Below are 15,085 nucleotides of genomic sequence, written 5' to 3'. Positions count from 1 at the left end.
GTATTTTATTAAATTTTGTTTATGACACAATTATGTTTACTAATTAGTGCAATCTGTAGATTGGTGGCACTTTAAATTACATAGTACTGTTTAGCAGGGCCGGCCTTAGGCTATGCAAACTAGATAGCCGCCTAGGGCCTCTGGTTGGCGGGGCCTCACACAAGATTAAAAAAAAAATTAAAGAAAAGAAACACCGAACCTTGTCCTCAATGTATTCTAGCTTTTCTTTTCGCTGTTTATTTTTATTTTTATATTTCATTTGGGGCAACCAAATTCACTTTGCCTAGGTCCTCCTATTATCTAAGACCGGCCCTGTGTTTAGTATAGTGGTCCTTCGCCACTCTAGGCTTCACATTTAGCAACATCACCATTTCGCGGGGTTTCAATAAATAATAATTTTAATAATAATAAAATAATAAAAAAATATTTTTTTTATAAATATTAACATTAATTCGTGGATCTTCGCTCCCTCGCGGGCTATCTGCGGAACTCGATCGCCTGATTATTCAATGACAATATCTAAAATGGTATTTAAAAAAAAAACATAAATAAATTTATAAAAATATATTACAAATATTAACTAACAATAAAGCAATGTTATAAATTCTAAAATATTACGTATTACAGTACAGAAATAGGTAGGTTACTTTACAGTATTTACACTCGGAAATGAGAAGTAGGCCTGCCATCTCCCGCCTGATATGCCAATCGGCTTCATGAGATAGTAAACAATAAGCTTTTCTCTCCATTCATCATCATTGTTGGCAATAAACGTCATTGTTGGCAATCATCATCATCAGTGTAAATATTCATCCATTATAGACCTACAATGCATAGGCAGCTTGTAAATAAACCGGCTGTAGCTGTATGTGCAATGTATAGCACCAATTAAAAAACAAAAACTTCTTACGTTAAATCGCGGATTTCAATATTTGCAAGGGTAACACACATAGCCGAGAGGATACTGGAACGATAATCGAGGGAGCACTGTAATTTATTTTTGCGACTGGCACACCTCTTCGTGATACATTCAAATTTGTAGTCACATCCTCTGACACCCTAAACACAACCAAGGGCCCGCCTTATTGCTGCCTGACGTAAAAATATTTTTCCTGCAGGGATATTTTCTATCTTTAAAAATATCTGAATTCAAATTTTGCACACAATATTGTTAAAATACCCGTTTAAGTAGGCCTACCAAATTTATAAAAGCCATCTTCTGCTTTATTTAAATTTAGTGGGCATCAGTATTTGTTCTGTCTACTACGGATACCCTGATTCTTACAGTGACACCCTCATTGACCCCTGGCTGCCTTGCATTAGAAACTGCTAACATTTTCTTTGCTTGCTTTTATAAGCCTCCCATGGCCTCATCGCGCGGTATCTTCTGATTCATATTCTTTTGTTGCACAATACAAGCTTACCCCACCCCTCCTCTTTAAGAACTAGTTCACCACAAATGACGTGGACAAACATATCACACGATGTGCACTTGTGAACACCAGATGATCTGCTTTTGAGAAAACAATAGGAGAGAAACAAACTTCTCAACTCTGACTGTACGGACGCCATTAATGTGGACATTACTGAACTAAAACGCGAAAAACTCTTGATCAAATCCGTTACTTTGCAGACTAGGTAACGTGCACGCTAAAGGGTGACGAGCGTTATTTGCAGGGCCAGATTTAACTATGTAGAGGCCCCGGGGCAGGATTTGTTTTGAGGTTCCTACACATTTTGGAATAAATATATACATATATGAATCTTATGAGTATTATGAATACTTATATCTAAAAGCATAAATTTAATCTCATTTTTTTTTTTCAAAATAAATTTAATATACATATTTTAGTTAATTTTTTTTTATGGAGGGTAATATATTACTAGCTTACTCCAAACAGAGACGTCTTAATCTTCTTAATCACGACGAAAGATTTACTGTAATGGCGGTAAAAATGAGAAAACATGTTAGAAAACAAACAACAACAAAAAAAAAACAATGTGTAAGTCCTAATTCGGATATATTTTCTCTCTCTTGTGGAAGCCACTTTCGGTAGCCTCGCCAGTCCTTCCTTAAATATATATATTATATAGGTCTGTGGTTACACTGGTTAGCCCCGATCATGGGTGAAATCCCTTCTTAGATTAGAGCAGCGTTCTGGACTGAAAATGTGAAGCTTAGAGTTAATATATTGTTACGATCTTCTCTATCAGGCCTTCTGTAAACACTGCTAAACACAACACAGCACATCTAACACAAGAACTTGACAACAAGAGCTTCAATAAACAAAGTGGCGTTTAAATGACAATTACATCGACAGCCAATTCAACACTATTGGCTACATTAAATTCAAATGCTTTCTGAACTGCCTAATAAACACACAAGTCTCTCTAGCTCGTACAGCTACATTCTCGAGGACTCCCAAGGTATCGCACAGCCCTTACTGCTTTCTGTCCTGGACTCAACTCTCTCTCTAACAAATTGTCTCTCGACCGTACCACAGCATGGGTCATACTTGCGTGAACTAGCAGTACTGTCCCTTGACTATCGACAGCCGTTGACCTGTGTGATTGGCCTGAGACGAGTGTATCAGTAGGCCGCACACACATTAACCCTTTCAGTCCGCCACTGGAGTTACAACAATATATATATATATATATATATATATATATATATATATATATATATATATATATATATATATGTATATATGTGTGTGTGTGTGTGTGTGTATTATGTATGTATGATTTATATATGATTAACGTTGAAAAAGAATGCCCAATGCTAGACTCAACGATCTGCGTCTTAATAAATGTCTTGTATTCACTATGATCATCTCGCAACCACCCGAACAACTTGATGTCTGACAGTCAAGCAAACGCTTTAACCAACAACCTGCCCAATGCTAACACCTGACACAAAAAACATTCAATGGGCCTGATATATCATCAATGGGCCTGATATATCACTGCTGCAAATATTTCAGTTTGATCAAAGAAAAAGAGATACAGACTCGTTTCGGTCCATTGGTTCCATGCATTTGTACGCCCCAGTGAACAAAAATAAAGCCCTAGACGATTATCGAGGACGCCAATCGGAGGACTGGTAGTGTAACGGATTCGATATATTAGACCAAATTTAAGGAAGGGGGGTTTAAGCGTATTATATTGACAATTTTAAAGTTAGTTGGTAACATCAATAACACTTTAATTTGATCGCACAGCCGAATGTGGACTATGTTCGTTCTGTTGTAATAATGTTATATTGCTCCGTTTAAAGGTAATTGTATCACGATGTTCCTATAATAGCTATATGAGATTAAATGTAATTTAAAAAGAAATAGGCCTATTAATTAATTGCTTAATAACTTGACGAAAAGTCTGAAGTGATTTTATGTCCTAAGAGGCCACAATAGCTAATTTAATGTTTGAACAAGCTTATCGGTAGCTAGTTCTTCTAAATACAAATAAAAGATTGTAATTTAGTTAATGACTGCAAGGTTAGGATAATATTGAATTTTAAAGACAGAGTCTAGAGTCTGGACTATATTTCTTAGGGACTGTTTATGCTGAATGCTCAGTGGTTTTAAGGCCTATTTCAAATTGCGCCTTTAGTGCAAGCATCTTGTTGTGCTTTCAAGGTTTCCTCATCTTCACCTTTACCTATCCCTTAGTCTGCCGAACCTTTAGGGCACCACACTAGGTCTGTTGACCGTCTTTCTCCATTCCTCTCTGTCTTTTGCCTTGGATTAGAATTTTTTTCACTGACAGAAATTTCAAGGCTTACGAAATATAAAACTATGCTTCATTGTACCAACACCGCATAAATGGTGAGGCCTAAAAATAATTTGTGAATTAATTAGGGGCTTTCAGAAAACTAAGTTTACGTTTGTTTAAAGTAATATTTTTTTTTTTACACTTAGCATTTCGTAAAGCTGTTGCTGCATAGTTCCCATAATGCCGTGTTTCGACAGTTAACCAGAATGTCACGTGGCTGGCTTAATCACCAACTGCTTTTAAATATTCAGCATATATTATCTACTTCTGAGATGTATCAACTTAAGTTTTTAATTAAATTAAATAAATAAACCACAGCCTTTAAAAATAATAATAACAACAGTGTTTATAATAATAATAATAGCAACAACAATATTAATAACAATATTTGTCGTCTATATTATCCATAAGGACTTAGCCTACATCCCTTCCAGAGTTTATTGTAAATGTTAGCTTAGTAGGCTAAGGACCCCACAACCAGGACCGGAGTTACACGCGATAGAGCCCTAAGCTATTTGAGATATGGGGCTCCTTGTAATGAACGAAAGGCTTTTTCTTCTTTTTTTTTTTTACTCAAAAATGTTTGAAAATAACGGATCGCTGCTTTGTCGTGCGATTTGCGCGCTTTACTGTCGTTCAGATGTATTGATGGTCCCGGTTTAAACCCTGCCCGCTCTCATCCCCCGTCATCCTGCGGGAGTTTTGGACTAGGAAGTAAACTATCTTCAACTTGAAGGAACATCCGAAACATGTCAAATACTTTTTATTTTACAATCTATGTCTGTCTAACAAACGAATATTCGCATTTGATTGCAGTAACAACATTAGTAAAATCTCCGAATATAGAGACACTACAGGACAGAAGAAAAAAAAAGTAAAGTAGCAACAATTCACAAAGCACTAAACCATAAGTTACAAGTAGAAAAACTAAACCTAATTTTAAAAAATACTCAAGACACAAAGATAAAGACTCTTTTGTTATTACATATCATAGGACAAATCCGTACAATGGCTCCTTCTTTCCTAAACATGGAACGAGTCGCTTGAATCAGCTAGTAAAAACCAATGACAGAGTTTACGTTTCTAATTAACATGTTACAGGCAGGACTAGATTGACGTATAGGACGTAATTATCTTCTCTTCTGAAGTAGCGTCTGTTATTTATAAGATAAGTGGTTCTTTCTTTTAGATACACGACCATATTAAGGAAATACAATATTCTTTATTTTGCTTGTTTTTTAAATTTTACTTAATATGTCTATTTGATGTAACTGTTTTAATTAGTAATACCATTCCTAACCACTATTCGAGACAAATCAATATCGCCAAGTTAAACCAAACACGGACTCTCAAATTACTCTTTAGTATTGGCAGTAGTTCAAATCTTTTCTGAATTTTGACACCGGATTGAATTACTTTTTATTGTACAATATCTACCGTGTAGTTACATGCTGCTTGTTGTTTTTTTCCTTGGGCTTTTCTTGCCCTGTTAAATTCTGTTTTCTAAACAATCACCTTTCACCCTTGTACTTTTAGTAGTATTTTTGTTGTTCAACGTGTGTTGTCTGTTACATGGCGCTCTGAGCCAAACAAGTGTACTTTCAGAAAAAAACAAACACATTTAAATCTTGTCTAACAGACTATTTGATATGTCTCACAGTTTGTAAACCACTGGTGAGTTATCTTTGTCTCTGATAGTATACATAAGAGAAGATGAATACGTACAACGTACTGCGCATTTCATATTTCAATTTATCATGCATGTTAAACAGCGAATTAAACTCAACTAAGTCGTTGGTTTTCGTTGTTTTTCCTAGCTCATTCATTCAACCAATTCCATTCTCTAATGGTACTAGGGAAGAATGTGCACTTTCATAAATTTGACCTAGAATTATGGAAAAAGAAATGTGCATTTATCTTTGTGTCTTTCTCAGTATTTCATTACGTCTTATTCTTCTATGTGTAACTTATGGTTTTATAAATTATAGTTACTTTACTTTTTATTAGGTTTTATTTCTGTATGTGTAACTTATGGTTCCGTGTTTTATAAATTATAGTTACTTTACTTTTTATTTTTTCTGTCCTGTAGTGTATCCAGTGATTTTCCCTAATGGTGTTACTGAAACCTAGTGCTTTTTTTTGTTTTGTGACGGTACGCACCGGTACGGCGTACTGGCATCTTTTTTTCAACGTGGGGGAAAATATTACTTCTCTTGTATTTTAACGTTTATTATTAATTTATTAGTAGTTAAAAGTTAGGCAATCCATCACTGAGTACCGGCACCTATATTTTTTGTTTACAAAAAAAAAAGCACTGCTGAAATTAAATGCGAATATTCGTTAGTCTGCTCTATTTTGCGTTTGTTCAAGTTTCTTTAAGTTTTCTTGAACTGAGGGGTCCCTAACAGAGGATGCATATTGATTATTGATTTAATGCTCTCTGTTTGTCCGTTCGTTCTGATCTAATAATTGCACACCCAACACTTTGATTTTTCACTCCCATATTTTTTGGGCTATACGAGTGGTGAGACCTAGTAAAAAAATTTTTTTTTACTTTTTCTTGCGGTTTAATATGAGCTTTTCTTTTTAATGTTGTTTTTTTTTTAAACTATATTTTGTTTTTGCCATTTTAGTCTTAAACTTTTACAACCATTTTCGTCTAATTCTCTACACAAGTCTTCCCTTACCTTAGTATATTTACTATATAAAAACAACTTAATTTGACTTATTGATTAACTAATTGGTTAATTTTTAAATGATTCATGTGTTGTCATCCAATTTGAGCTTGTATGCAAAATTTGACGACGATTAGATGGATGGAACTGAATGGTCGAAATTCGATCGCAAAATATCCAACATAAAAGAAAGATACAGTGAGTTAAAATCAGCGTTGTAAAAATAAACAACAACTAGAGGATGGATGGGGGGCTTGTGGTATGCGCTCAAAACTGTTGTATTTATAGTTTCGGGTTCAAACCCTGCCCGCCTTAAAGTATGAAGGAACGTCCAAAACATGTTTAAAAAAAAAGAGCTATTGACAATCCAATTTCACTATCGCCTGTATCATACTTGTAAGAAATGTGCGAATCCTTTATTTTTTTAAAATGATGTATGCAAAAAGCTACTCATTCATAAGGCCTACACTATTTTTTAACACAAAAAATCTTATATAACAGAATGGGAATTATAATAACAATGACACTACATCATTGGTAAGATACATTATATACCTTCCGAAAGTGCTCACTCTTATTTGCCTTCAATTAAGTAGGCATTAGGCATATATACACATTTGTCTACTCTTAGGCTACGAATAAACATTTTCAAACCAAGATTTTAAACGAATTTCGAGCTAGTCCGCACTTTTACAATGCGATCTAGGTCACTGCTTATGTGTAACGTAAAGTAGGGCCCACGACTGATCTCCAGCGTCCGCCTAAGAGGTCTCCTCGTATGTAACAAAAACGTCCCTTCCTTATACTGTATAGAGCCAGTAGTATTTCCGTTGAGGTTGACGCATGTTGGCTGCATTGCGGTGAATGTGCGGGTCCGTGTTGGCCGTATCAGTTCGGGCTACAAATTGTTAAAACTTGCTTGGTTAACAATGTTTCGCACATGTCACATGTAGGCCCATTTAGCGATTTAAATACAAATTCAAAGCTAAGTGCTGAAACAATGAATTATCCATACACGCTTTATATCTAAGTGTTAAATGGTAAACGCGCTTGGCTTCCGAACCGAGGGTTCTGTGTTCGAATCCTGGTGAAGACTGGGATTTTGAATTTCGGGGTTTTAGTGCGCCTATGAGTCCACCCAGCTCTAATGGGCACCTGCCAATAGTTGGGGAAAATTAAAGGCGATTGGTCGTTGTGCTGGCCACATAACACCCTCGTTAACCGAGTGATTGATCTATTATTTTTTTAAAAAGAGAAAATGGTGAATATTGGATATTTTCACGTTAAACTAAGCAATGTCTAGGACGCTAAATGGAACTTGACTGTTGCCAACTAAAAATAAAAAAGAATGGACCCCATTCACCAATCGTAAACAACCAACATTTAGCCACGTAATAATATTGATAAAACACTGAAAAAAAAACTGTCACGTGACAGCCTTTGTGTATTACGTAATTTGTATAGAAGAGATAGAAAACCACGTGGCTAAATGTTGGTTGTTTACGATTGGTGAATGAAGTCCATTGAGCTGTAATTTGAACCATATGTCAACACTTGGCAGTTGATCTTTGTATCAAATTTCCTTACCGCTAGTTAGTTGCCGATTCATTTTTAAATAATTTTTTTAAAGTCATAGAGTGAAAGTGTAATCCTGGTCTAATCATCTAATCCAATGCTTTCACTTTATTGAAGCTAACTGAATAGCTTAGAAAATGTCACCCTGCAGTTCTATAAATTATCACATACATTTTCAAAGCATAGCTTATAACACTTCCTTTATTTTGTACACCAGATATACCAAAAAGATTTTTCCACCATGTATGAAAATAAAGCGAAATATCTAACAACTGCTGCTTGGGAGTGTGGTGGCTGAGTGGTTAAGCGCTTGGCTTCCGAACTTGGGGTCCTGGATTCGAAGTACCAGGGTATCAAGAACTTTTTAGTGGGGGGGGGGGGGATTTCTTCCCAACGAACTTCGAATCTCAGTGAAGACTGGGATTTTGAATTTCTGGATTTTTAGGGCGCCCCTGAGTCTACTCAACTCTTATAGGTACCTGACATTAGTTGAGAATTGTAAAAGCGGCTTGTCGTTGTGTTGATCACATGACACCCTGCTCGTTAACTGTTAGCCAAAGAAACAGATGACCTTGAGATCGTCTGCCCTATACATCGCAAGGTCACAAAGGGGAACTTTAATTTTTTAAATTACTCATTAAAGCTTCTGTATGTTAATGTATTTATGTTGTGTTATCAAATAAGGCCCTTTGTTTAGCAATTACAAACCTAGCGTCCGATTGTCGTTTCTGTAAACCAGTGGTTCCCAAACTTTTTTCTTTAACGGAACTCCTCGCACATTCGGAGTATTTAACGGAACATTTGTTTAGACAGATTAATTCACGTGGTGTCCTTCTAGTTAATTATTCCAGTACTTCGTGGAACACTTATTCAGACCTCGCGGAACAATAGGGTTTCGCGGAACACAGTTTGGGAAACACTGCTGTAACCTGTTAAAATTGTTGGGTAAAAAAACAGTAATGGAGGGGTGGGTTTGGCCCTGGTTAGAATTAGGCCAGATTAGAATTGGGACCAGCAAACACTATGTGATCTGTTCCTCTGTTCCGTCCATTAGCTAGAATTTATAGTAAAGTAAAGTTCCCTTTTCAGACCTTGTGGTCTATAGGGCAGATGATGTAAAGGTCATCCGTTTCTGGTTGACGAGGGTCTCATGTGGCCAACTAATGTCAGGTACCCATTAGAGCGGGGTGGACTCAGAGGCGCCCGAGGATTCCGAAATTTAAATATCCCAGTCCTCACCAGGATTCGAACCCTGGACCCCGGTTCGGAAGCCAAGCGCTTTATTGTTATAGGCTCCTTATTTATTTCACCATTTAGGCCTGCTTTCACAAGTCGTACGTTAGTCCAAAATGAAACACGTTTTTGGAATTCTTTGAGCTTAACAAAGATTGCTATCAATACAACTACAAAATGTAAACCAGACATTTGAATGGCATGGGTTGCCTGAATTAGTCGGGAAAACCAACGACTTAGCAGCAGTCACAGATTAACTTGCATGACTAGAATGAGAAATGGATACGCGAAGAACGAAATTCTCCTGTGAAGTAAAAAGTCTGTAATTTTTAAAAAGGAGTAGACATTCATTCTTCAAGACGAGCTCCACGACAAATGTGTACTACATCTCGTCTGTTAGGCCTATAGACGCTTGTATAAGTGTTGTCTTTTTTCAAATGTCGTGTGTATCAAATCATAATTCCTATTTTTTTTTTACGCCCAGGCCCAAAGCTGTTTATTTTTACCTCTTTGTGTCTAAATTTATTATTATTATTATTATTTAGCAGATTTCAGGGCATTTCTCATTATGAGGTTATTCCAATCTCAAACTCTGCCTTCAGAGCCTGAACAAAGTGACCCGGAACTAGATCTAGACAGAAAAGTGAAACTGCTCAAACAAACAAGTCACATTGTTAAAGAGAAGGGTCACAGAGTTGCAACCCCTGATAAGGTACCTGTTTATTTTTTATTTGTTATTGATAGATTAATACTGGTTTTAAAAGAAATTAATTTCATCTTCATAATCATTAATTTGATCAAGGCTATAATGACAACTTGAGTAGCCCTAGTTCACAGATTTTGCTTTATGTGCACCAAATACAACACAATTTTTCAGTATCACATTTCTTATTAAACGGAGTAATTCGAAATCTGAGTTCACATGCTGTTTCCTTTAGTAAAGAAATCTTTAATTTTGGAGGGCATCATGAGGGCATCATATACCCCAGCTATGCCAATGTGTGTCTTCTTTAAACAAAGAGATCTCGGAATTTCGATTGCCAGGAAAGTACGAACTTAAATTCTTCTTCTTCTTCTAGCCAGCTTTTTGCTGCTGAGCTGACAGCTCTTTTGCAGACTGTGCCAAGGAAAAATAGTGTGCAATTTTCTTCAGTTGTTCAGCCCTGCCGTACAGGGTGTAGGTTATGTTGGGCAAACTTAGATTCACTTTTTTAAATATTTTATCTAGATGGCTATCTTGGAACTGGCTAGTAACTTCGAGAAAAGAAAACTGGGGAAACAGCAGCAAATATTGACCGACATAGCGAAACGTTGTCAAGAGCAAGAAGTCCACGACTTGTCTGCCAGGCTGACTACAAGATGTGAACTGTTGGCCACTCCGCGCTTGACCAGTGACAGTTCCTTCTATATGAGTAAACGTTTGACCACAGACAGGCTATCAGAGTTTACGTCAGATTCCGTGATGTATGCAGGTAAGTGAATTGAGCTTCACCAATGGTGTCCAACCTTTTTCCGGCCAGGGGAATATGTCGCAAAAGCATCGTCGAGTCCCAGGGAACTAATCGTCTGCGATCTTACTATGCATTTTAGAAAGAGCTTTCCAGGGGTGGGATAGCACCGGGTCACGAGCTTGATATGATCCGCTGTTTGGGCATCAGTAGAAGAAGTTGGCTGAATTCTGAATTAATACTAAGGAAGGAAACGAAAAATATATTTAAAGGAAATACAGAAAAAGATAAATGGCGCTGAAGCGTGACCACCCAATAGCGTGGAATGACCCTGGTGATGAAATTGTGTAGATCCTTGTCTATAAAGTGGAAACATAAATCGTGCTATAGTTAAAAAAAAAAAGACTCCCACCCCCCTACAACGCTATTTTCACATTGCTCTGCATCATTCGGTCGATGGATTAGTCCCATTTCTTCCATTACGACTGTCAGTTGTATTAGACAGAAAGTGTGTGTGTGTGTGTGTAAGAGAGAGAGAGAGTAAAGGAATTTTTCATTTCACGCGTTTCTCTTCAAAAAGTTATCTACCCTCTAGAAAACATTGAATTCAACTTAAAAAACCAAGCTCATTAACAGATAACACAAAAGTTTATACCGTACACACGTCTCAATAGTGCCGCTCACACTCTTTATCAATGGATAATCTACTCAAATCTCTGCCTCCAACTGTCCCCAGTTTCGTTTTCTTGCCTTATCCGCAATATGTTGTGGGCGTCCTGATTTAAAAGTCTTTCATCCCTTTTTTTTCCCGCTCAATCACGTGTATACCAGAGATAAAGGATTGTCCATCTCACCAATCAGAATTTTAAATGACAAACTTTTAGTGGGCGTTTTTCTGTTTAAAAGTAGGTCTCCAAAAGCTCTATATAGGCTAGTTTCCTATACTAATTATTCAATTAATTACAATTTATATAATCTATAGCCTTTAGCAGTTTAGCCTGTTGTTTGGTAGACGTGAAACCAAAAATCATATACCGCACTATTTTTTTTACCGCTTACAGAAAGTTAAAATACTTTAAAATACCTAAAATGTAGACCTAACGTAAGAAAACGAATTATTCGAAACTATTTTTATTTCCCATGCAGGAACAACCGTTTCTGAACGACCTCCCCAGGAGAAGACTTACAAGTTCTTTCCCGCCAGAAATAAAATTCGGCAACAGACCACGCTCCATTCCGACCTTGACCTACATAACTCCGACTCGAGCAGGTTAATTAACAACCCACTTCCATTGGAGCAACTGAGGTCTTCAGAAGCCAGCAAAATTCTACTTCCGGAAAAAACGTTCACAAAACCTTTTAACGGATTTCAACACAGGCGAAGACATTATAAAAGTCAAAGGGGAAGAAAGGCAAAACCTCTTTCCAACTCTATGATGCCTGGATTGAACTATTTATACTTGGGTTTCAGCGCCCGCGGCTCAAAATCCTCAGCGGCTCTGCAGAGTCACGCCCTTTTTTCTTTGGGTGACCCAGCATCCCACCACATAGCAATGGATGAAGACAAAAAGTCTGCTGAAAATCTTCCAGGACCTAACACAGAAAACTCTGTAACTCGTAACATTCTCCATGTTCCAAGCATAGAGTCCATTGGTCGATCGTTGGCGAAGGGTCTTGATGTCTGAATATCAATTCAGATCAATAGAGTGCAATTTTATGTAGTGGGATATTATTAGTCCGGGTCTCTTTCATATCTGTTTTCATGGTAATGTTTAGGAACTCGGAATACTTTAAGTTAAAGGATCTGTAGCAGGGCCGGCCTTAGCCCGATTATACCGATTGCTCTAATTGGGCCCTGACAGGGGCGCCGCAATTTACATTTAGCACATTACTCTTGGGCATGGCTCTTGTCACAGGCTTCTAAAGATGTAGGACTTAAAGGGTTAACATATTTAGTGTACGATTGGCGTAAGTTTTATTGACCCACTGAGGCCTATTGCGTTTGAGTTGCTTCCTATGCATATTATATAATAAATGTTGATATAATGTTCAAATTAATAGTAATAGTTGTTATTGTAAAATACATTTAGAAAAGCGATCTGGCAACCATCCATTAAACTGGGCGCCGCAATTAGTAAGGCCGGCCCTGATCTGTAGTATTTCCTTTCATAGCTTCTGACAGTAGTATCTAAGCTTAAAATAATTTTAAGACTATGAACACGAAAAGAAAACAAACAAAAAGAGCATTAAATCTGTAGTGTGGGGATATAGTTTCTCTATAAATCAGACACACAGTGCCTATAAAACACGTTCTGCTTATTGCAAATTAAAAATTCATGAAAGCGCATTGGATGTTGCAAGAGCCATGATTTTAATCATTCATGTTTAATGCACAAATTGTACTTTCAATTTCCTCATGGATAATACTATTATTGTTATTATAAAACTTATACATATATTTGGACAACTAATGATATTAAAATGATATTTGATTATTGAAATGTTGTGTAGGGTTGTCTGCATTGAATCATTGTATAGTTGTTCAGAAAACAAAGTCAAATATGTGGCAAATCCAATAAACAGCAAGCTTTTTGGTGCGCAGAATTCGGCAGCACTATAGCACTGTAGAAGGTAAACACAGAGCAGATTACTGTGAATAACATTGCTTTAGTACGAATATGTCCAAATTTGAATGATCGTACTTGGTCATCAGTTCGGTGCGTATGTTGTATACCATCGGCTTTGGACTAAAGGAGATCGGGGACACGCAGGGAAAAATTGTGAAAATAACGATGGCTGAGTGGTAACGTTCTTGCCTTCCTAACCGGGGTCCCGGGTTCGAATCCTTGTGAAGGCTTGGATTTATAATTGCGGGATCTTTGGGCGCCTCTGAGACCACCCAGCTCTAATGGGTACCTCACATTAGAGTTTACTTTTTACTAAGGTAACTACGGTCTTAACAGGTTACATTTGGGTTCATTCACACACACAGACCTTAAAAAGAAAACATAAAGGAAGAAAATAACAAAAGGGGGAAAAAAAAGAATGTAAACGCATATACAACGGATAACTGTTTGAAGTGATTATAAATGTAATTTAAAAAATGAATTTTGATTTTATATTATATACATAATTGTGTTTTAATTTATAAGCTGGATCAACCTAAATTTCCTTCATTTACAGTAGGCCTAAGACTTTGCTCCCCCCCCCCCCCCCCATTGTAACTTATTATTGTTTTACATATTCGTATTGATGCTCTACGACAGTGTTGTTAGGGGCTGAATGGGATCAAAACTCCTTATCCTGGTTGCTAGACGTCTGGTGTATATGTATTTTAAGGAGTGTGTGTGTGTGTTTCAATGGTGACGGTGGGAAGAAGTTAACGATTGCTTCTGAATGATGCAATATAGGTGGCATTGTCGTCAGCGGGTTTAGTTAGGGCAGACAACTCCAGATCGTGTGACTGAAAAGACGTGTTATTGAATAGTGAGTTAGACGGTGTTTAAAATACCGTTATATATAATTACTAAAGTATATTTAGTGCTTTTCATCACAAGTTGATTTTGTCTACATTTTAATTAACTTTATATGTAGTATTTTCCCACAGAGAAGTTTTTCAAGTTATTTCACGTTTTATAAGTCAAGATAAATTACGCCTACAGCGGTCTAGTTGACTACCAGCAGCTGGGTGCACTACAATGAGAGTCAACAACAATTTATTTGCTACCGTAAAGATAAAGTAAAATATAACCTATTAGCCTATATAGTTCTAATGGTTTTTCTGTTCCGGTTTGAGGGAGAGAGAGAGAGAGAAATAATTAAATAATAATTATCATGATAATTGTATCTATTTTCATCAGCCAGTAATATTGTTGACTTAAAATAATTTCTGCGGGTTAAGGTTTTTAATGTGTTCCTTAAAATGTTGAGAAAGTGATGGGAGTTGAAAGTGAAGATTTACTCTTAAAATACGATCAGCCGCCTTGACTTTTCCCCAACTAATGTCAGGTACCCAGAGGACTCAGAGGCGAAATTAAAAATCCCAATCTTCACCAGGATTCAAACCCTCCGGGTCGGAAGCCAATCGCTTTACCACTCAGCCACCGTGCCTCTGCTCATAAACCTGGTTTACATTATTTGCAGGCTTAGTAATTGCTTAAAGGTGACTTTTCTTAGGTATGAATTACGTAAACTTTTGGTTTGGACAGGGGCGCCGACTAACCTTGCTGCCCATGGCGCAGGGTATCATCAGTACGCCACTGGTAAGTATAGTCAAAATCATGAAATAGATATCTTTAGAACAACAAACTCGAGAAATAGATAAGATAGCCTTAGAGTTATAAAGATACTCATTTATGGTGACTAAAGAGCAATTAC

The 15,085-nt window shown here is 36.9% G+C and overlaps 1 protein-coding gene across 3 annotated transcripts; it reads left to right on the top strand.

Annotated features, from left to right (window-relative positions):
- Positions 1 to 3,119: 3,119 nt before the first annotated feature.
- On the top strand, positions 3,120 to 13,173 carry LOC106053484 (uncharacterized). 3 transcript variants are annotated; one of them, XM_056034195.1, is made up of 4 exons: positions 3,120 to 3,280; positions 9,809 to 9,972; positions 10,489 to 10,732; positions 11,855 to 13,173. In XM_056034195.1, the coding sequence occupies exons 2-4, from the start codon at positions 9,829 to 9,831 to the stop codon at positions 12,391 to 12,393; spliced, it is 927 nt and encodes a 308-aa protein (XP_055890170.1). In that variant the 5' UTR covers positions 3,120 to 3,280; positions 9,809 to 9,828; the 3' UTR covers positions 12,394 to 13,173. The 3 variants fall into 3 exon arrangements, with proteins under 3 accessions (XP_055890170.1, XP_055890169.1, XP_055890171.1); XM_056034194.1 differs by having other exon boundaries at positions 9,806 to 9,972; XM_056034196.1 differs by lacking the exon at positions 3,120 to 3,280 and adding an exon at positions 5,133 to 5,451 and having other exon boundaries at positions 9,806 to 9,972.
- The last annotated feature ends 1,912 nt before the right edge of the window (positions 13,174 to 15,085 follow it).

The sequence above is a fragment of the Biomphalaria glabrata genome, chromosome 6, assembly GCF_947242115.1.
Source record: "Biomphalaria glabrata chromosome 6, xgBioGlab47.1, whole genome shotgun sequence".
Taxonomy (NCBI): Eukaryota; Metazoa; Mollusca; class Gastropoda; family Planorbidae; genus Biomphalaria; species Biomphalaria glabrata.
The sequence above is the reverse complement of the archived record's forward strand: the minus strand, read 5'-3'. Positions and strand labels throughout refer to the sequence as shown.

What these genes read in the sequence shown, in the direction of transcription:
- LOC106053484 (XM_056034195.1), top strand. Translation starts at nt 9,829, where the DNA reads ATGAGGTTATTCCAATCTCAAACTCTGCCTTCAGAGCCTGAACAAAGT. An exon ending in GAGTTGCAACCCCTGATAAG is followed by an intron (nt 9,973 to 10,488) that starts GTACCTGTTTAT and finishes TATTTTATCTAG; the next exon opens with ATGGCTATCTTGGAACTGGC. An exon ending in AGATTCCGTGATGTATGCAG is followed by an intron (nt 10,733 to 11,854) that starts GTAAGTGAATTG and finishes TTTCCCATGCAG; the next exon opens with GAACAACCGTTTCTGAACGA.